Source organism: Chrysochloris asiatica, unplaced genomic scaffold (genome assembly GCF_000296735.1).
Source record: "Chrysochloris asiatica unplaced genomic scaffold, ChrAsi1.0 scaffold00234, whole genome shotgun sequence".
Lineage (NCBI taxonomy): Eukaryota > Metazoa > Chordata > Mammalia > Afrosoricida > Chrysochloridae > Chrysochloris > Chrysochloris asiatica.
Genome location: NW_006408752.1, coordinates 2864491 through 2887433, shown reverse-complemented (window position 1 = coordinate 2887433; position 22943 = coordinate 2864491). Strand labels below are relative to the sequence as shown.

Genomic DNA, 22943 nt, shown 5'->3' with positions numbered 1-22943 from the left:
CTATCATGTTCAATAGACTCCTGTGAACCTGGGTGGAGAACTGGTTGGCCAGCAGTGTGTCAAGACCTGGGACTCCTAGGCCCAGAGTTAGTGACATAGCCACAGAGGACTAGAGTGGAGAGTGAAGTGTCTAGTGGATAAGAAGAGAGGGCATATGCACAAGAATACCCACACTTGACCTGGCTTCAATGGCTGAATGATCAGAACTCAACTAGAAGAAGTAAGAAGAAGAAAAAAAGAGAGATCTAATACAATTTGATGAACTTGACCTATACCTTTGGATTCAGTAGCTCAAAAGAGGGAACAAATCTTTAAAGCGAGGATCATTCCCACACCCTCAATACAAAGGGTAGACAGGGATGGGCAACTTGGACATTGGCTTCCCAAAATGGGGGGTGGGGGAGGTGCTACAAAGGCAAGAAGTGACTGGCTTACAAGCTTTCAAGAGTGATCTTAAGGATCTTAAGCCTGGCTTCATAGGAACTGTGTAACCTTTCGGACTCCGTTTCCTCATCTAGACAAGGAATGAGTTAGATGAGATGATCTCTCATAGGTCCTTCTCAGGTAAACAATGAAAAACAGATAAAGATTTATGATGATAATGTTTCTGATGATTTTGTGTTTTGTCTTTCAGTTTATATCTGTTCAAACTAGGAATCGCCCCCCAGATCCAGGATTTGTTGGGCAAAGTTGACTTCACAGGTACTTCTCATTGTCTATATATTGATGATAGTTTTTACACTCTCATTAGGAAAACTTAACCAGTCTTTTTCTTGTTGTTGTTTCATTTTGATAGTATTAATCCCCTTTCTTCCTCTATATGAACAAGAGGAAAAAGCTTATTTATCTTATTTGTACTTGACTGGTTCAAGTTCCCCCTTTTCCCCACATTTGGTTTCTTCTTCAGGTTCTGGTTTAGAAATGGCTCTACCTTCTGAAGAAGACATTTCTTGATGTGAATAGACTCATTCCTGCCTCCACCTTTGTCTGTAGCTGTCTTTGATTTTTTTTTTTTTTTTTTTTGTATTGTTCTCTTTCAGAGGAGGAAATTAGTAATATGAGAAAGGAACTTGAGAAATATGGAATACAGATGCCATCTTTCAGCAAAATCGGTGGTATTCTGGCCAATGAACTATCTGTGGATGAAGCTGCTTGTAAGTTTACGTAAAATCCAAGCTTGCCATTGAGACTTACATACATGTTGATTTTCATGACATGAAATAGGATATTTAGAATATTTAGATATTCTAAATTTAGAAAATTTAGGATGTTTGGATATTTAGAAAGCACTCTGAAAGCTTCTATTATGTTTGTATGCATTTTAGTTAATTTGAGGATGTCTGAATGTACCAGGTAATTAGTTTTGGATTGTAGAAATCGCTTGTGCAATGTGAGTTAAGAATGTCCTAGAATTGTGTCATTCTCCAAAATATTTCTTTCTGTTTCCTTAAATTTTAGTGGGCATGTATTTTTTTTTTTTTTTTTTTAATGAGTACTAGTGGAGTCCGGGTGTGGCATTGTGGAGCAGTGCACTCTACCTCAAGGTCAGTTTGAACTGCAAGGTCAGCAGTTCAAACTTACCAGCTGCTCCTGGGAAACCCTATACAGTGTCGCTGTGAGTCGGAATTAACTTGAGGACACTTAACAGCAATAACAACAAGTGTGCATTACTTTAGGTATTTTAATATTGGAGGTTAAAGCGCAGGTGTCTCTTGACAGGAACATGGTTCTTCTGTCCCTGTTACCCTGACAAGAGAGCAAGGACTTATATTATTTTCAGAATTCAGTGGTTGGCTTATGCTTGATTCCATTTAGGCTCCTGGTACACGATGAATAAATTAATAGGGATTACTTAACAAATGCTGAGAGCAAAACTACAAGAGGCCCACAGAGAGGTTATCCAGAGAGGTATTGCACAGCATATCTGAGATTTCTTTTGGGCATACTTACGTTCAGTTAGAATTACAAGGTTGGTGGTTCAAATTCACCACCACTCCTCAGAAACCCTATACAGGTTCACTATGGGTCAGAACCAATTTGACGGCACTTAACAACCTAGGAAACCAAGGAAGAAAGTAAAATTGAGTTTTCCCAGAGTCAGTACACTGTGAGTGTTGCCTTTTGCTGATGAAACTCTCCTTTTCTCTCTCCTTTCCAGTGCATGCTGCAGTGATAGCCATTAATGAAGCCATTGAGAAAGGCATGGCGGAGCAGACCCTTGTAGCTCTGAGAAACCCAAATGCAGTATTAACCTTAGTGGATGACCACCTTGCACAAGAGTATCAGAAGGAACTCTGGGAGGCCAAAAAGAGAAAAGAGGAAGCTGCAAGACTGAAGGTACTTAATACATTCTGAGTAATAAATATAGTTGTTGCTAGTTTGGAAAAAAAAAAAAAATACAAAACTTTTTGTGCTAAAAGTGATCATTTTAAATAATTAACTGTTTAGAAATGACTTTGGGCTCTATATAGACATAGGCAGCTGGTTTGGATGAAATGGTAATGTAAAGGAAGAGCATGCGCTATGTAAGAAAACTAAGGTTTCCTTTATGAAATTATATGGAAATTATAGGTTGCAAGGATTGAAGGTCATGATGTAAACTTACAACTTACCCAGAACGACACCCTACAACAACAATTGTTGTGAGGTGCACGTTGAGTCAGCTCCAACTCACAGCAATCCTACACACAACAGAACGAAACATTGCCTGGTCACACTTGAGCCCATTTCTGCTGCTACTTTGCCAGTCCATCTTCCTCTTTTTCATTGATCCTCCACTTTCCCAAGCATATATGACGTCCTTCTCCAGGGACTGGTCCCTCCTGATAACATACATGTCTGAAGTGTGAGGGCCGTCTGACTGTACTTCTTCCAACAACTATTAATTCAGTGCAATGAAGTGTCGAAGAGGTGTTTTTAAAAATCTATTATTCATGCTCGCCCAACAGTTAACCCTTTATATTTGAGGAACATGTATACCTCCTTGGCAAAGCAGCCTGCTCCTAATGCCTAATGTACCACCTACCTGTCAAAACAGTTACTGAAAACTTTGTGTAGACTCAACTCCCACTTCCTTACCATTTCCCACATTAAATGATTGCCATGTGAGTTCCAGCCCCTCAGTAATAGCAACTGCTTTATCTTATGGTCTTTTCGCAAATGTTCATTTTTGCCAGCATCCAGCTTGATTGTTGCCACCATTCCCCAGCTGCCTGGAGAGTCTCTTCTCCCTTGGCATCTGCCCTAGGATTCCATAGTTCTCTGCATCTCTTCATGTTCCTTCTTCCTCTTCCCTCTAATAATGGGGATTCTTCAAGGTCTAACATCATATCACTTCCATCTCTGTTCTTCCTCAGTTGACAGTCTCATTCACTTGAACTCAGCTATCACCTTTATACCAGTCCCTCTAAAAATATGTTTACTAATGCGAATTCAGACATCTCCACCTCAGTGTCCCCTAGACCTGAACATACCACATCAGAAGACTGCAGACTTCTACTCACCGACCACTCATCTGTCAGTTTGTCGTACTGTGGTGACTTGCATGTTGCTGTGATGCTGCAAACTTTGCCTCTGGTATTTTAAATACCAGCAGGGTCACCCATGGTGAACAGGTGTCAGACTAAGAGACTAGGAAGAAGGAAAGGCAGGCTGCTTCTGAATGTTTAGCCGCTGAAAACCTTATGAATAACAGCAACACAGTATCAGATATAGTGCCAGAGATGAAAACATTATGATAAGCACCAGAATACTGTCAGATATAGTGCCAGAGGATGAGCTTCTCAGGTTGGAAGGCACTCAAAATACGACTGGGAAGAATTGCCTTCTCAAGGTAGAGTTAACCATGATGATGCAAATGGAGTAAAGTTTTCGGGACCTTCATTTGTTGATGGGACACAACTCAAAATGCAGAGGAACAGCTGTAAACATCCATTGGTAATGGGACCATGGAATGTATAAAGTATGAATCTAGGAAAATTAGAAATTGTCAAAAATGGAATGCCACACATAAAAATCAATAGGCATTAGTGATCTAATGGACTGGTATTGGCCATTTTGACTATGACACTCATATGGTTTACTTTGCTGGGAATGTCATATTGAAGAGGAACGTCATCACATTCAACAAAAAGAACTTTTCAACATCTGTCTTGAAGCACACTGCTGTCTGTGATAGGATAATATCCATACACCTGTAGGAAAGACCAGTTAATACCACCAATATTCAGATTTATGAACCAACCACTAAAGCTAATAAGTATGACACTGAAGAATTCTCCCAGCTTCTTTAGTCTGAAATGGATCAGGCATGCAGTCAGGATGTATTGCTAATTAGTGGTGATTGAAATGCAAAAGTTAGAAACAAAGAAGAAGGATCAGTAGCTGGAAAATATGACCTTGGTGATGGAAATGATACTGGAGATCGTATGATAGTATTTTGCAAGACTGATGACTTACTTATTCATTGCAAATACCTTTTGTAAACAACATAAAAGGCAACTATACACATGGACCTCACCAGATGGAATACAGAAGAATAAAATTGACTACATCTGTGGGAAGAGATGGTGGGAAAACTCAATGTCATCAACTAAAACAAGGTCAGAGGCCAACTGTGAAACTGACCATCAATTGTTCCTTTGCAAATTCAGGCTGAAGATGACAAAAATTAAAACAAGTCCACGAGAGCCACATGATCTTGAACATATCCCACCTGAATTTAGAAACCATCTCAAGAATAGATTTGATGCACTAGGCACTAATGACTGAAGAAGGAGCTGTAAGATGACATCAAAAACATCTTACAGGAAGAAAGCAAAAAGGTCATTTAAAAGAAAGAATATAAAGACCAAAATGGATGTCAGAAGAGACTCTGAAACTTGCTCTTCAACATAGATATGCTAAAACAAATGGGAGAAATGAGGAAATAAAAGAGCTGAATAGAAAATTTCAAATATTATAATGAAATGTTCAAAGACCTGGAGTTAGAAAGCCAAAAGGGAAGCACATGATCAGCATTTCTCAAGCTTAATGAACTGAAGAAAAAAATTCAGATCTCAACTTATAATATTGAAGGATTCCTTGGGCAAAATATTGAATGGTGCAGAAAGCATCTAAAGAAGATGGAAGGAATACACAGAGTCACTGTGTCAAAATTAAATGGTCAATGATCAACTATCAAGAAGTAGTATATGATCATGAGCCTGTGGTACTGAAGGAAGAAGTCAGAGCTGCACTGAAGTCACTGTTAAAAAAACAAAGCTCCAAGAATCGATGGAATACAAATTGATATCCTTTAATAAACTGATGCAGCATTGGAGGCACTCACTCATCGATGCCAAGAAATCTGGAGGATAGCTACCTGGCCAACTGCTTGGAAGAGATTCGTATTTGTGCCATTGCCAAAGAGAGGTAACCCAACAGAATACAGAAACCATTGAATGATATCCTTAATATCACATGCAAGTAAAATTTTTCTAAATGTAATTTTAAAATAGTTATAGCAGTACATCAACAGAGAACTGCCGCAAATTCAAGCTGGATTCAGAAGAGGACAAGGAGTGAGGAATGTCATTGCTGACATCAGGTCGACCTTGATTGAAAGCAGAGAATACCAGAAAAATGTTCACTTGTACTTTATAGACTATGCAAAGACTTTCAACTATATGGGTCATGACAAGGTATGGATAACATTGTGAAGAATGGATAATTCGTAACACTTAATTGTGCTCATGAGGAACCTGCACAAAGACCAAGACGCAGTTGTTAGAACAAAATGAAACAAGGGGATACTGAATGACTTAAAATCAGGAAAGGCGTGCCAGGGTTTTATTCTTTCACTATACTTATTCCATTTGTATGCTGAACACATAATCTGAGAAACTACTACACGAAGAAGACTGTGGCATCAGGACTAGAAGAAAACTCATTAACCTGTGATATGCAGATGATATAAGCTTGTATCATGCAGAGAACTTAAATATTTACTGATGAAGATCAAGGACTACAACCTTCAGTATGGATTGCACCTCAATGTAAAGAAAACAAAATCCTCATCACTGGACCAATAAATTAAAATAAATTGCATCATTATAAATAGAGAAAAGATTGAAATTGTCAAAGACATCATTGTACTTGGATCAACGATCAATACTCATGGAAGCTGCAGCTAAAACATCAAACGATATATTGCATTAGGCAAATCTGTTGCACAAGACTGTAGTGCACAAGAATGAAGTATTTAAGAACAAGAATAATCAGTTTGAGGACTAAAGTACGCCTGACCTAATCTATGTTATTTTCAATAGCTTCATATGCTTGTGAAAGTTGGGCAAGGAAAAATGAAGACCATAGAAGAATTGATGCATTTAAGTTGTTGTGTTGAAGAATATTGAAGGTACCATGGACTGCCAGAAGAACAAATAAGTCTATGGTGGGAGAAGTGCAGCTGGAGTGCTCTGTAGAAGCCAGGATGGTAAGACTTCATCTCTCACCCTTCAGACATGCTATCAAGAGGGACCAGTTATTAGGAAGGACATCATGCATGAGGTTGCTGTGAATCAGAGTTGACACAATAGCAAGTAGTTTTTTATGAGTTCTAGCTACTGGAGTCCTGGTGCAGTGCTGTAGGATAAGCAATGGACTGCTATCTGCAAGGTCAGTGGCTCAGACCCACAATCAATGAAGATGTCATTGGTCTTGCAAAATTCTATCATGCATTCTGTAACATCAGTTCTATCATCAAGTCCATATTTTCTAATTATGGATCCTTCCCCTGTTTCTAACTTTTGCATTCTAACAGTAATTATCAATGCAGCTTGATTGCATATTTGATCAATTTCAGCCTAAAGAAGTTGGTAGAATTCTTCAGTTTCATTATCACTGGCTTTAGTGGTTGGTGAGTACATTTGAATAATAGTGGTATTAATTGATCTTCCTTGTGGTGGTGGTGTTGATGTTTGTGTGCCACTGAGTCAGTTCTGGGCTCAGAGTGATCCTATGTAGGGTTTCCTACAGAGGTGTCCTACAAAGGCTGTAAATCTTTACTGAAAGATAAGGAAACCTTATCTGTCTCCCAAAGAGTGACTGGTAGATTTGAACTGCTGTCTTTACAGTTAGCAGCCCATCTCATAATCCACTACACTAACAGAGCTCCTTAGTCTTCTTTGTAGGCATATGGATATTATCCTCTCACAGTTAGGACGTCAAGATAGATGTTGAAATGAATGCAATGCCACTCCTCTTCAATTTGTCATTCCAGCATAGTAAACCATATGATTGTCTGATTCAGAATGACCAATTCCAGTCCATCTCAACTATCTAATGCCTAGGATGACAACTTCTATGCATTCTATTTCATTTTGACAACTTCCAGTTTTTCTAGATTCCTACTTCGAACACTCTACATTCTGACTATTAATGGATGTTTGCAGGTGTTTCTCCTCATTTTGAGTTGTGTTCCATGATCATGGAAGGTCCTGAAAACTGTTACATCCATGTCGTTATTGCCAGCTCTACTTAGAGGAGGCAGCTCTTCCTACAGTCATATTTTGAGTGTCTTCCAACCTGAGGGGCTTGTCTTCTGGTATGATCTCTGATAGTGTTCCGCTGCTATTCATAAGCATTTCATTGACTAACCATTCAGAATTCAGAAGTGGTTCACCTCTCCTCCTTCTTAGTCTGTCTTTGTCTAGAAGCTTTACTGGAACCTATCCAACATGGGTGATCTTGCTGTTATTTAAAATACTGGTGACATAGCTTCCAGCATCACAGAAACTTACAAGCCACCACAGTACAACAAACTGAGAGGCGAGTGATGGAATGTTTATAGTATTCTACAGAATATGTAATAACACCAGGGAGTGTTTCATTCTGCTGTGCATGGGGTCACTATGAGTCAGAATTGACTCGGTGGCATCTAACAATGACAAGCAACATAGAATGTATCCTATATGTAGACATTGATTGTGTTCAAGGTAGCGTGAGGTTGAATCTTAGGAAACTGTCAATGTTCAACTGGTTTTGATCTACAAAAAAATGACAGCACCAAGTAATCCAATCTGATGTTCAGAATGCTTCCTACATTAGACAGCTAGTTCTGTTCTGAGAGTCACTTGGTCTGTCGTTGTTCCACTATGTAGAGAGGGCATCTAGCTCTACTGCTTTGTGGAAAACAGTCACTCCAGCAAGGCTTATATTGGTTTCAGCTACAGGTGTTTAGCACTCTGCGTTTTTGCTTCTGATGATCAAGCATTGGAAACATTTTTATTTACTTTGGGAGTCAACAAAGACTTTGTTTTGCAGAATAGCTGTATTTCAGAAGAGGAGAGAGATGCCTATGAAGAACTGCTGACACAAGCAGAAATCCAAGGCAGTATCAATCAAGTCAACAGTAAGTAATGGATACTGCTACAAAATGTAAACCATCTTTGCCAAAACTCCAGCACAACACTAAGCTTCTATCCTTGTAAAAACTGTCTGGTGTTGTGGAAAATATGTTGCTTTCAACTATGGTACATCCTCTGGCAGCTGCCCATGCCTCCTTGGTGATCCTGCCCTCGAGTCCATGCATAGTCCCTCAAAGTATCTTGACACTAATTTGATTCTACCTTCCTTTTTTCGTTGTGAGGACAGTGCATTTTATATTTTGATCCCATCCCTTATTGGGTTTAGTGTTGATATGTATCTAATAAAAGAATCCTGGTGTGGCACTGTAGGATAAGCACTGGATTGCTAATCACAATATTAGCAGTCCAAACCCACCAGCTACCCCTTAAGAGCCCTCTATAGAGTTTCTATGAGTTGGAACTGACTCAAAGGCACTTAACAACAAAAATAAACGATTATGACTTAAAGATTATATGGTCCTTTGCCCCTAATGGAATTGTCAATAACATTTTTGATTGTCTGTTTCTTTTTATTGCTACCCATTAGATAGTCTGCAGTTCATAAGAATTACTTGCTTTGTTCCAAGTCATGAGCCTTGTACAGCTTTTGTCTAAATGAAGGAGACTCTTGACAGGCAAGATGGAATTACATAATGGCAAGACTGTTGACAGGCAAGATGGAATTAACATGATGGCACGTTTGAGTTCTTCATCCCTGAGCCTCTCTGGAGTCATGCAGTTAAATGCTTCTTGGTACATAATCCAGAATGACTATAAAAACAAATAACAACAACAAAAACACACCTCAGGTTAATTCATTAGTTACATATAAGTTTAGATACATTAGCTTTTTTATTAGTCTTAGCCCTTCCCCCTTTAATAGAATTTATTCCAAATTGAACACTAAAAGAGGGAGTAAATAATATTATTTGATAACTATTTCCACCATCTCATTCTAAATGACCAGAAAATCCTAATAAATAATTAATGATGCAGCCCATTTAATAAAGTATTCTCCAAAAGAACAAACAGATCTGTTTTGTAAGAACTGCAGCCTGAGTGCTCCTTAGAGGCCAAGATGGCCAAAATTCATCTCTCATACTTTGGACATATTGTCAGGAGGGACCAGTCACTGGAGAAGGATATCATGTTTGGTAAGGTGGAGGGTCAGAGAAAAAGAGGAAAATCCCCAGCGAGATGGATTCACAGAGTGGCAGCATCAGGGGCTCAAGCGTGGTAACAATAGTGAAGTTGGCCCAGGACTGGGCAGTGTTTCATTCTGTTGTGCATAGGGTGGCTATGAGTCGGAACCAACTCAATGACAACTAACAACAACAACAAATTTAAACGTGTCCTTTTATTACAACAATTCTAACCCTTATCCTCTTTTTAGCCTCCTAGATGTGCTTTGCCATCTTCTGTTGTTGTTGTTGTTGTTAGTAGCCATCAATCGGTTCCAACTCCACAGACAACAGAGCAAAGCACGGCCAGGTCCTCCCAGGTCTCCCTAACAATTGTTATGTATGAGCCCATTGTTGCTGTGACTGTGCCAATCCTTTTCATTGAGGGTCTTCCTCTTTTTCATTGACCCTCTGCTTTACCAAGCATGATGTCCTTCTCCAGGGACGGGTCCTTCCTGATAACTTACCCCATGTATGTAATACAAAGTCTTGTTTATCTAAATTCCTTCAGATAAACACCTGAGGGTATTATTCGCTGGTAGTTGTTATGTGCCGTGGAGTTGTTTCCGACTCATAGTGACCCTGCACAGGGTTTCTGAGGCTGTAAATCTTTTACAAGAGCAGAAAGCCTCATCTTTCTCCCATGGAACAGCTGGTAGTTTCGAACTGCTGACCTTGCGGTTCACAGCCCAATTAATAACCATTATGCTACCAGAGCTCCTTTACTCACTGGTAGAGATATCCTAAATGGTTGAAACGCAGGACGCAAGAAAGCCTAAAGCAGGTTTAATGCACATATCTAGGTGTTTACACTTGCGTGTGTTTGAATTTACCCAGGTACCTGCACAACTGCTGAGAAATGTCACATTTTGGGGTGCACAGCCCTGTTCTTTCATTTCCATTAAATATTGAATACGTTAGCAATGATGCAGGAAAGCATAATTTCAAGTTTCTCTTTCTGCTGCTCTCTTTGAAACCTGAGAATTTCATTATGCCTGGCCAAAATGAATTACCGGATGAAATGAATGTTTCCAGTGAGACGTCAGAGATTCACAAGCTTAGTGACGAAATGCTTCCATAGCACTAGCCTTTATTTTAGAAACTTTGTAACCGCTAACGCAGGTTTCTTTTTCATATTGTTAAATGTCATATCAAGTCAGTTCCTACTCATAGGAACCATGTATAGCATTTCTGAGGATAGTAAATCTTAGTGGGAGGAGAAAACCTCATCTTTCTTCTGCAGAGAAGCTGGTGGTCTTGAACTTCTGACATTGTGCTTCCCAGTCCAATGCTTATCCTGTGGAGCCACTGTGTTCCATCATATTAGGTAAAACGCCTTATACACAGAGACCTACTGTGGCACTTTGGGGTAAGCGCTAGACTACTAATTGCAAGGTTGGTGGTTCAAACCCACCAGCCGCTCCTCGGAAAGCCTATACAGGGTCCCTGTGAATCAGAACCAACTCCAAGGCACTTAACAACAATATATAAATGTTTTAATACTTTTCCCAGTGCTATAGTTTTCTGATCACAAATTCTAGTCGAAGCTAATTTGGCCATCCTTTTTTTATTCCCACATTAATAAGCAAAAAGTATCGAGTGATTTGAATTAGTGGCATAACCAGCTGAACCTGGTGTAGGACAATTACAGTGTTTGATGGCTTTAATTTATATCCGGTAGACATGAAAGTATGATATGCAGATGATACAACCTTGCTTGCTGAAAGTGAAGAGGACTTAAAATATTTACTGATGAAGATCAAAAAGCACAGTCTTCCATATGGATTACAACTCAATGTCAAGAAAACAAAAATCCTCACCACTGGACCAATAAACAGCATTCTTATCAATGGAGAAGAGATTGAGGTTGTCAAGGACTTCATTGTTCTTGGATCAACTATCAACACTCGCGGAAGCAGCAGTCAAGAGATCAGACGACATATTGCATTGGGCAAATCTGCTGCACAGGAACTTTTTGAAGTATTGAAGAGCAAAGATGTCAGCTTGAGGACTAAGGTGCACCTGACCCAAGCCATGGTATTTTCAAAAACCTCATATGGATGAGAAAGCTGGACAGTGAATAAGGAAGATCGTAGAAGAATTGATGCCTTAGAGTTGTGGTGTTGGAGGAGAATACTGAAAGTGCCATGGACTGCCAAAAGAACCAATAGATCTGTTTTGGAAGAAGTGCAACCAGAGTGCTCCTTGGAGGCCAAGATGGCTAGGCTTCGTCTCTCATACTTCGGAAACATTGTCCGGAGAGAACAGTCGCTGGAGAAGGATGTCATGCTGGGTAAGGTGGAGGGTCAGAGAAAAAGAGGAAGACCCCCAACAAGATGGATCAGCCAGGTGGCATCATTGATGGCGTCAAGTGTGGCGGCGGTAGTGAGGTTGGCCCAGGATCGGACATTGTTTTGTTCTGCTGTGCATGGGGTTGCTATGAGTCAGTTCCGACTTGATGGCACCTGACAACAACAACAACAAAGACATGAAAGTAGCCTTAAAAAAAACCCTAGAAAGCATGTTTTAGTCAGTGACATGGAATGAGTTGATTGCCCGAGTTAAAATATATGAGGCTAGCCACCTGCAGAGGCTCTTCCCCAACCACATAAGTTATTATGTTAGAATGTGGAGATGTGTACTTCAGCTGCTGCTAAGCCATCATCGTGCGACCTAAGTGACAGCTTTGGTAGTAATGTCATTGACCTTGCCATCAGGGGGTTTCAGCTTTGTTTCAACTGCAGTCATTTAACTTCGGGGTTTGGCAAAGTTGATTCTGTTCAGTATTGGATATATTCTAGGAAGATTGTTGCTAACTGCCTTTGAGTCAATTCCCACTCATAGCGACCCTGTAAAGGGTTTCCAAGGAGTGACAGGTGAATTTGAACCATCGACCTTGTGGTTCAAACCAACCTTGCAGTCCAGTGCTTTTTAGGACTGGAAAATGTGTTAAATGCACAGCATAAAAGAACAGACAAACCCTTGCCTTCTTTTTTTTTAGAAGTAAACTAAGGATGTGAGTTTCTGATATTTTTACCACCCAGCTGTAGAAACAGCTGTCAGTGAATCAAGATCCTATGCAGAGCGTCAGAGATGCCTTGGATCATTTTAACAGAGCCCCAAGCACCACAAATAACTACTGGCCTTCCTTTCTGAAATGTTTAGTTTGCCACATTAATTTTAAGGACAGAAAAGGAATGTTTGGATTCTTGGCATCCTTTAGATTAAATGGAAGTTTTTTGTTTTGTTTTGTTTTGTTTTGTTTTTGGGGGGCGGGGAGTTGGGATGGCCTGAAGAATTCTATTAGTTATAAGTGTTTCCTGCTATTGAGTGATGGCTCTTAGTAGAAAGGGTTACTGAGATATTGAGATGCAGTTTGGTCATGTGCCAGGCAGACAAACTAACCCCTGAACAACTAAAAGTCTATGGTGGTGGTGGTTGTGTGCCGTAGAGTCGGTTCTGACTCATAGCCACCCTGTACAGGGTTTCCAAGGCTGTAAATCTTTATAGGAGCAGAATGCCTCATCTTTCTCCTGCAAAACAGCTGGTAGTTTCGAACTGCTGACCTTGTGGTTCACAGCTCAATTCGTAACCACTATGCTACCAGTCTATGGGTCTGTGTAATTCCTCCTACTCCAAGCCCTCCTTGATAGGCTGACACCCTCCTGGTCCTGTCTGGGTTGCTGTTCCCTGGTGCAGAGTTATTCATACTTTCTGCCACTTGGTCATCAGTTCCATTTCTATCCTCTGAAGATTTAATCTGCTGCTTGAAGTACCTCAGTTTAGTCACCAAACTTCAGGTTCTTTGTAATTTGTTGAACATTACAACTGATAAAGAGATCCCAAAATTTGTTTATGGCCTATCATACATGGAAGATCCTATTATAAATACATTTCTGTGGTTAGAGTTGGGGGTCAGGGAGGAGCCCTGCTAACACAGTGGTTACGCGCTTTGCTGTTAACCTAAAGGTCTGTAGTTCAAACCAACTGGCTATTCCACAGGGTGAAAAAACCTAGCAACTTGCTCCTGTAGAGAATTCAGCCTAGAAAATCCTGAGTGGGCAGTTCTACTTTGTCTTACAGGGTCTCTATGAGTCTGAATCCACTCCACAGCACACAATAAGAACAGCAAACGTATGCGTGCAGATTTAGTTAATGATAAGAAGTCTGTTTGTAATACTTTAAAATGATTTTTTTTTTTAAGAAAATAATCTGAAATTGTATTTTCTTAAGAATGCTTCATAGAAACCAAGGGTTGTGGGGGAAATGCCCTGAGAAACGAGTAACATGAACATGCAGCAGTAGAGCCGCAGAGGGCCTGCTGTGGACTGACCACAGTGCTGATGGAGAGAGACCAGTACAGCAGGGCAAGGCTTACGTCCAGTCTTTACAGAACTGAATCTCAGTGGGGAGTTGATACTCATCCACAAGGAACATTCAAGAACAATGCCTGCTGGAATGGAATGACCCAGCTTTAAGTCTTGTAGGGATTCTGAAGACGTGAAATGGCCCCAAGGTCTGAAGCAAGGATTAATGTTTCATGAAAGAGGTAGGACCAGAGCTGCTCCTGTGAGGGCTTCATGGGCAAGCCACGCTAGATAAGATTGGTTTCATAGCTCAAGTTCCTTCAAGACTGAGGTGCTTGCAGTAGGGGCTTGCTGCAGGAATGGACTGGTTTTGGATTCCTAATGTAACATTTCCAGTCATTGCCCACCCCACATCTGCAGTCTCTAAGAGTTGTTGGAAAATGAGTGTGCTTATGTTCTGATTCTTGGGAAGATAGGTTGGTTGGATGAGGTGGTGGTGGGAAGAGCTGGCATTCTCATGGAGTGTGAACCCCACCCTCAGGGCTAGCTGCAGTGGACCACATCAATGCTGTGATTAGGGAAGGAGACCCCGAGAAGACGCTGCTGGCGCTGAAGAAACAGGAGGCTCAACTGCCTGATGTATACTCATTTGCGTCTGCTATGTATCAGCACGAACTCTTCAACCTCCAGAATCAGAACGCCATGGTAAGTCAGTGATGTCTCCAGTTCTGGAGATGCTAATACACATGCCCAAGTAATAAGAAAGGCTACCTGGGAAAGGTACCTGGAGCTAGAGAGTCTTTAACAATCCTTGTCCCACCCCTCCTATTCCATGCCCTCCTGCCCTTTTTCACTCCTGCCTTTAACCTACAAGATATGTCTAAAAGTACAATTAGGCTATACAGTTAGGATTTGAGGTGCTACACAATTACACATGAAAACATGTTCCTATTCTCTGTGATTTTTTTAAAGAACATTGGATGATTTCTTTTAACCGTACTAAGATTTTTTTTTTTAAATACATGATGTTTGTGAGTTAGGAAAGCAAACTCTGAATCTTTTCTAGAAATCTACAGCTAAGAGTATTAAGCCCATGGCTTTGAATTTTGCAAATATATGATCCTTCACTATCTAATAGTATTAGTCTTTAATATTCATACATGGTTACAGTAATTAAGACTGTTTGCTAGGATAAGAGTAAACCAAACAATGAAACAGAATAAAAAGTACCGAAAGCAGAATTAAGAATTTAGTGTATGACAAAGCTATTAATTCAAAAAGCAGGGGAAATGATTATTTAATAAACAAAATCCTTGCAAATGTTCAACCCTCTGGGACAGAAAACATAAGATCAGTACACATATCATACATCATAATAAATTCCTAATGGATACAAAGACTAAATATGATTGGAGATTTAAAAACTAAAGTTCTGAGGAAAACAGAATGGTTGATCTTAAAAATCAGAAATGCACTCTTCTCATAAAAAATAGAGGAGAGCCTGAGAACATGAACAAGTAACTCACAAAATGAGGAAGATTTAAAAAAAAAAATTAAGTTTAAATTCAGTTGGAGGTAAATAAATATAAATTAAAATACAATTATTTTTAAAAAGTCATGTTGGTAGAGATTTAAAAAGATTTGACCTACTGTATGTCTAAATGTGGAACAGCAGAGTTCTCATTCACAGCTAGCGGAAGTGTGAGTTGTATGACTTTTCTGAAGGACAGTCTTAGTTGTTGTTGTTGTTGTTATGTGCCATGGAGTCGGTTCTGACCCATAGCAACCCTATACAGGGTTTCCAAGGCTGTAAATCTTTATGGGAGCAGAAATCCTCATCTTTCTCCCACAGAACAGCTGGTAGTTTCGAACTGCTGACCTTAAGGTTCGCAGCCCAATTCGTAACCATTGCGCTACCAGAGTTCCTTCAAAAGCTTTAAGTTTGGGTTATCCATTATCCTGTAAAATGAACCTAAAAGATGGGAGTAAAAAATACTTAACTACAAGAATATTTCCTAGCATTGTTTATTGGAACAATTGGAAATAAACCACATGCTTTACGAATAAAAGAATGCTTAATTTATGGCATTTCTGAATGCTGGAAATATTATGTAATCAGTAAAAATGACAGTGTAAAAGAATAAGAATCTGAAAAGATATCATACTATATTAAGTGGGAAAATGAGACAAAAATCTGTAACATCTTTTTTGTAATAAGAAAAGAAAAATACATCCTTTTTTTAATTTTATTTTAATGAAAACAAACCTCCATAAGCATGTGGGTACATTTTTTTAAAAAAGAATCTACAACTAAAGTGGTTGGGATTGTTCTCTTATTCTTACTTTTTAAGGCTTCTTAGATTTTTTTAAAAATAGAAATATACTAATTTTGTAATAAAAGAAAAATAGGTTCATTTTTTAAAAAATGTGTACATAATGTGTAAATCTTTTCGAAACTACCAGCTGCTCCACGGGAGAAAGATGAGGATTTCTGCTCCCATAAAGATTGACACATTCTTTGATCTTTACTCTCTCCTCTCTAACTTAGAAAGGATCTCTGGTAGCTAGTGGTTTCGAGTTGGGTTACTAATCTGAAGGTCAGCAGTTCAAAACTACCAGTTTCTCCACAGGAGAAAGATGAGGCTTTCTGCTCCCGTAAAGATTTACAAAAAAAAAATAATTTACAGCCTTGGAAATCCTACACTGGGTCACAGTGAGTCAGAACTGACTCCACCGCATACAGCTTCCACTTCTTCTCAAACTTAAAGCCCAGGGGTACCTTTTATGTCTGTCAAGTTTATTTCTTCCTGTCTTCTCCTTTTTACCATCGATCACTTAAGATATTTGTGATGCATCGCTAGAAAGGGTAGAGGAGGTGAATCTCAGAGTATTCCATTCTGCTCTTTACTTGCAATTTTATATTTCCCTTATGTATCAAACTTATACATTATGTAGGTTAATGTAAGACACATTATGTACTCTTTCTGATAGCTCATTTTCCCATTCACTTTGGAAGGTAAAATGATTATTACTCTAAAATCAGTTTGCTGCAAAATATCTATAGAGATCAAATAATACTGCATTTTAATATAATATCATTATGTATTTTAAATATTTGTAATATTCTTAAGGAGTCCTGGTATGACACTGTCTGATAAGCACTTGAGTGCTAAATAAAAGACTTGACAGTTCAAACCCACCAGCTACTCCTTGGAAACCTTATACAGCATCACTATGAGTCTGAATCGATTTCACAACAACCTCTTTTAATGTAATGGAGCCCTGGTGGTGCAGTGGTTAAGAGCTCGTTTGCTAACTGAAAGGTTAGAAGTTTGAATCCACCCAGCCACTGAGCAGGAGAAAAACCCAGTTGTCTGCTCCTGCTAAGATTATGCCCTAGGCAACCCTGAGACAGTTTTACTCTGTCACATGGGGTCACTATGAGTTGAAAATGGACTTGATACCAGCTAGCAAAAGCAACAACCTTAAATACAACAACATATATCAGTCTTTTTAGTATATATGTATATTATATATACATATGTTGTTAAGTGCATTGCGACCCTATATAGGGTTTCCAACTGCTGACCTCCGGGGGTTAGCAGTCCAGTGCTGATCCTTGTGGTTCAAACCAACCTTGCAGTCCAGTGTATTATCCCACACTAGGACTCCTGTATACACACATATGTATGTACATACATATATACATAATTCTTTTTCCTGCTCTATTTAATGTTTCCTCCATAAGAAGAAATACCCCTTTTGTATTTAGGCCAAGACAGTTTAAAATTGCCAGGTAGAATAGAATACTGAAGGGGGTAAACATTCTACAATGTATTTGTTGGATAACCCAATTCCAGATTTATAAAACATATAAATTTGGAGTCCCTTATTTGCTTTGCTGAAAGATTCATATGTTTAGACTGTGTGGTACATTGTAAAATTTCTACCTCATTTACCAAAATGTGGTTTAGAAGCAATTTTTTGGTTAGAATCAGTGTTCTTGGCTTACTTTTCTAGGATTATTACTCTTAGGTAAAATTCTACCCTGCTTTCCTTCACTCTTAATTCCCATTGACAATCATAGTTGCTGTTAGGTCACATTGAGTCAGTTCTGACTCTTAGTGATAATCCTGTTTACAAATACTGCCTGGTGCTACACCATCCTCACAGTTGTTACTATATCTGAGCCCACTATTGCCTTCACAATTTCTATCCATCTTGTTGGGGGGCTTTCTCTTTTTCATTGACTCGCAGCTTTTCTACACATAATGTCTTGATAACATGTCCAAAGTACAAGACACAAAGTCCCACCGTCCTTGCTTCTAAAGAGCCATCAGGCTGTACTTCTTCCAGAACAAATTTGTTTGTTCTTCTGGCAGTCCATTCTTTAACAGCACCATAATTCAAATGCATCAGTTTTGCTATGATCTTCCTTATTTGTTGTCCACCTTTCACATGCATATGAATGAGGCAATTGAAAATACCATAGCTTGGATCAGGCACACCTTAGTCCTCAAATGGCATCTTTGCTCTTTTACAGAAAATTTGCCTAATACAATCCATTTGATGTCTTGGTTGCTGCTTCTGTGAGTGTTGGTTCTGGATCCAAACAAAATGAAATCTTGGACAAGCTCAGTATTTTCTCCATTTGTTGTGATATTAGTTCTTGGTTCAGTTGTGAGAATTTTCGTTTTCTTTACATTGGTGCAGCCCATACTGTTGATTATTTGTAGTCTTTGATCTTCATCAGTAAGTACTTCAAGACCTCTTCACTACCAACAAACAAGGTTGTATCATCTTCATATCACAGGATCTTAAGGAGTTTTCTCCAATCTTGATGCCACATTCTTCTTCGTATAATCTAGCTTTTTGGATTATTTGCTCAGCATACAGGTTGAATAAGTATGGCAAAAGGATACAACCTGGACACACACCTTTCCTGATCTTAAACAAATCCAGCATCCCCTTGTTCTATTTGAACAACTGCCCCTTCCACACTTACTCAATGAGCACCTTCACCACTCTTGGCGATCCCATGTGTGTCAGAGTAAAACTGTGCTCCACAGAGTTTCCAATGGCTGGTTTTTTGTTTTGTTTTGTTTTGTTTTGTTTGGGGGTGTGTGTGTTTGTAAATCACCGGGACTTTCTTCTGAAGTACCTCTGGGCAGACTTGAACCTCTAGCCTTTTAGTTAATAACCAAGCACATTTACCATTTGTACCCAGTCAATGACACCATTGTCAAATCCTTGGCTAAATTATTTGAGTGCACAAAGCGAGTCTGTGAGCAACCACAACAGCTGGGAGTAAAGACCCATATGAGGTTTCAGATTTCTATGGAATTATGACTCAAGCCTCCAGAATGAGCATTTAAGGAAAGCCCATTGACTTGTTCTTTAAAGCCATTGGGAAGTAATGGCCAATGACCCCTCTTTCTGGGATCTCAGAATCTTAGACTTTTCATTGTCCTTTAACATTTGTCTTCTAAAACCCGATCGGACACAAGAAATATACGTGCTTGGAGAACTTAAGATTACCTTCTGTTTTCCAACAGAACTACCTGGCCCATGAAGAACTGCTGATTGCAGTGGAGATGTTGTCTGCGGTTGCTTTATTGAACCAGGCCTTGGAAACCAACGATCTTGTGTCTGTGCAGAATCAACTCAGAAGCCCAGCAATAGGCTTGAACAACCTGGACGAGGTGTATGTGGAACGGTGAGGAACAGCTGAGCTTCCATGCCTCCTTTCAATGCAGAAATAGATCTTTGGCAGATCTCATAAGTTAAAGGATTGTTCATTTGTGAAGAAGCCCAAAGATCCATACCCATGTTTTACTGAAAGTTCGTCTACTGTATCTTAAGAGTTTTTTCTAATATTAGAGACATTTTCTGCTGTGCTCCTTGTGGAGAAGAGTGTCTGAAACTGACCATCCTGTCACAATTAAGACCTAGCTTGGTCATAAGTAAAATGTATTCAATAGGCTAAAATTAAGTGTTAAAAACATGCCTTCCATTAGACTTCTTTTGGAGAAAACAGAATGTGGAAGAGTTGAAGCAACTTTAATAACCACTGAATCCAATCTCTTATTTTGCTGATGAAGAAACTGATTCAGGACAACATTGGATAGTTGGGCCCCAAACACCACTCTTCTAGTTGCTAACTCCAGAGTAGATATCAGCCTCAATTTAGTACTTTTCATGATTCTAAGGGATACGAGTAGATAATTTCAGTTGATAGGATAAGACAGTATTGTAGATCTAGAGAGAAAAGTAAGGGGCCATGTTAAGGAGCTGGCATCCTTAGTTGACACAGTGGTTAGGCACTTAGCTACTAACAGGAAAACTAGGCAGTTCAAATTCACCCTCAGGTACCTTGGAAGAAATATCTGGCAATCTATTTCCAGAAAATCACAGTCATTAAAAAATTTTATAGAGTACAGTTCTACTCTGAAACATATGGATTCTTCACGAGTTGACCCATGGTTTAGTTTTTGTATTTGTTTTAAAGAACTAAAGTAGAGATTCCAGAAACCAAAGTCAAGGTTAAAAGACACGCTGTTTCCATCCTAAATTCTTGTGACCACCAGAGGGAGATGTCAACACAGATCTTGACTAGCAGGCTCTTTTCAGTCAGTAATTCTGGGAAGGCTGTGCTAATCAGTAGGTTCTCTTGGATTGTGTGCTGTTGAACAGGCAAAATCAAATAGACTTCATCGGATTTAAACAATTAATGTTTGACCAGTTTTCTATGTAGAGAATGACCAAAAAGTGGCTAAAAGACAGTGGATCTTTCTTAAGGAGACTGATGCACTTGTTCTATAACCATCTGATCAGAGTCTGTTTCTAAAGCAATTTATTTCTACCTCCACTGTTACCATTAATGGAATCAACCTCTCCTCTGTGCTTACAAACTTAGGCTTGAGCTGCCCTCTGCCCTCTGCCCTCTGCCAGGTTGCCCTTGTGCTGTGAAGAGCCTGGTTCCTGCTCTCATTCTGTGGGACCTCTGCAGAATGGTACCATTTCCCACTGACTAGCCTGATTTAGGCAGACTTGACTTCTCACCTTTGCTTCTGTAATAACCTTCAGGTGGTTCTTCCTGCCTCTTTTCTTTCCTCATGTATTAATCATTCATTCATACCTCTTATCCCAGGACTCCCACACAGTTAGCTTTCCTGGCCAAGCCAACCAATCACTTGTATTCATGTCAGTTCTAACTCATGGCAGCCCCACATGTGTCAGAGTAGAACTGTACTCTGTAGGATGTCAGTGGTTGTGATTTTTCAGAAGTAGACTGCTAAGAATTTCTTCTGAAGCACCTCTGGGTGGTTTTGAAATGATCTTGGCCATTGACTTCTAAGTAACAGTAACCTTCCCTGCTACCCAGTGCTTGATTTTAATGATCAAAACTGCCTCCCACGTCCAAATGCCCTCTGAGGAAATTGGCACCATTTCAGCTGAATACCACTTTTTTTAAAAAAACTTACAGTTTTCCAATTAGGACCCACAGATTGTTGTTGTTGTTAGGTGCTGTCAAGTCGGTACTGGCTCATAGCAACCTTACGCACAACAGAACAAAACACTGCCCGATCTTGTGCCGATCTCATAATCGTTGCTACACTTGAGCCCATTGCTGCTGCTACTGAGCCAATCCATTTCGATGAGGGTATTCCACTTTACTGCCAACCCTCCACTTTACCAAGTATGTTGTCCTTCTCCAGGGACTGATCCCTCCTGATAATACAGCACTCTGACTGTGCTTCTCCAACACACAGTTGATTGTTGTTCTGGCAGTCCATGATACTTTGAATATTTTCCTCCAACACCATATCTCAAATGCATCAACTCTTCTAAGGGTTTCCTTATTTACTGTCCAACTTTCACATGCATATGAGGTTAGTGAAAAAAACCATAGCTTGGGTCAGACACACCTTAGTCCTCAAATTGACATCTTCGTTCTTTAACACTTTAAAGAGGTCTTGTGCAGCAGATTTGCCTAGTGCAACATGTCTTTGGTTTCTTGACTGCTGCTTCCATTAGTGTTGATGGTTGATTGAGCAAAATGAAGATCTTTGACAACTTCAATCTTTATTCCAATTACCTTGATGTTATTTATTAGTTCAATGATGATCATATTTGGTTTTCTTTACATTGAGGTCCATAGACCCTCATATTTCAAGTGTTTTATTAATTCGTGTTTTGTCTTTTTTGTAATTTTCTCTAGGTACATTCTGAATTTCACAGGTAACCATCCGGATAGCCCAGTTGTTGTTTTTAAGTGCCATTGAGTTGATTCTGACTCACAGCAACCTGAATAGGGTTTCCGAGGAGCAGCTGGTGAATTTGAACTGCCGACCTCACAGTTCAAACTGACCTTGTGGTCCAGTACATTATCCCACAGCACTACATGAGGACTCCAGTACCAAAATGGATTTCCATGTCCACTTTTGCTCGAGTACAAATGCATTGATCCAACACATCACAATCACTGCATCTCACTGTCAATGCCACCTTCTTAACTTGGGTTTCTAGAAGCCCCGGTTTACAGGTTTTCACGTTTAAAGAACACTCATCTGTCCAGAGCCACTCCACGTGGTTATACAAGTTCTTCATAGGCACAAGGATGCTGGACTGGGCCAAGCACACGGACTCTCAGAAAGACTTTACCTACTCATTACTCATTATGTCTTGTACCCTTGAACCCAGAGAGGTTCTTTTGTCTAATTCTCACAAAAATGTTTTATGAATTTGCTGTGGCTGTAGGAAGGAGTCCTAGTGTGGCACTGTGGGTTAATGCACCAGACTGCAAAGCCATTTGAACTGCAAGGTTGGCGGTTCAAGCTTACCAGATGCTCCTCAGAAACCCTATACAGGGTCGCTATGGGTCGGAAGTGACTCGACAGCACTTGACAACAACACAGGAAGGAGAAATGGTCTATTTCTGAATATTTTGTCACTGAAAACCTCATGAATAACAGTGGAACACTGTCAGATAGCACCAGAATATTGAATGTTGAAACATGATGAAGGTCACCACAGTATTGTTAGATATAGTGCCTGAAGATGTGCCC

The 22943-nt window shown here is 39.6% G+C and overlaps 1 protein-coding gene across 1 annotated transcript in view; it reads left to right on the top strand.

The window, feature by feature from the left end:
- Positions 1 to 22943, top strand: part of IQGAP2 (IQ motif containing GTPase activating protein 2) — a 373356-nt gene that overhangs the window by 177543 nt on the left and 172870 nt on the right. The window contains exons 5-10 of the mRNA XM_006873291.1: positions 635 to 702; positions 1041 to 1154; positions 2159 to 2337; positions 8305 to 8392; positions 14417 to 14580; positions 19431 to 19591. Of these exons, the coding sequence (XP_006873353.1) occupies positions 635 to 702; positions 1041 to 1154; positions 2159 to 2337; positions 8305 to 8392; positions 14417 to 14580; positions 19431 to 19591 (774 nt within the window). The remainder of the gene's footprint in view (positions 1 to 634; positions 703 to 1040; positions 1155 to 2158; positions 2338 to 8304; positions 8393 to 14416; positions 14581 to 19430; positions 19592 to 22943) is intronic.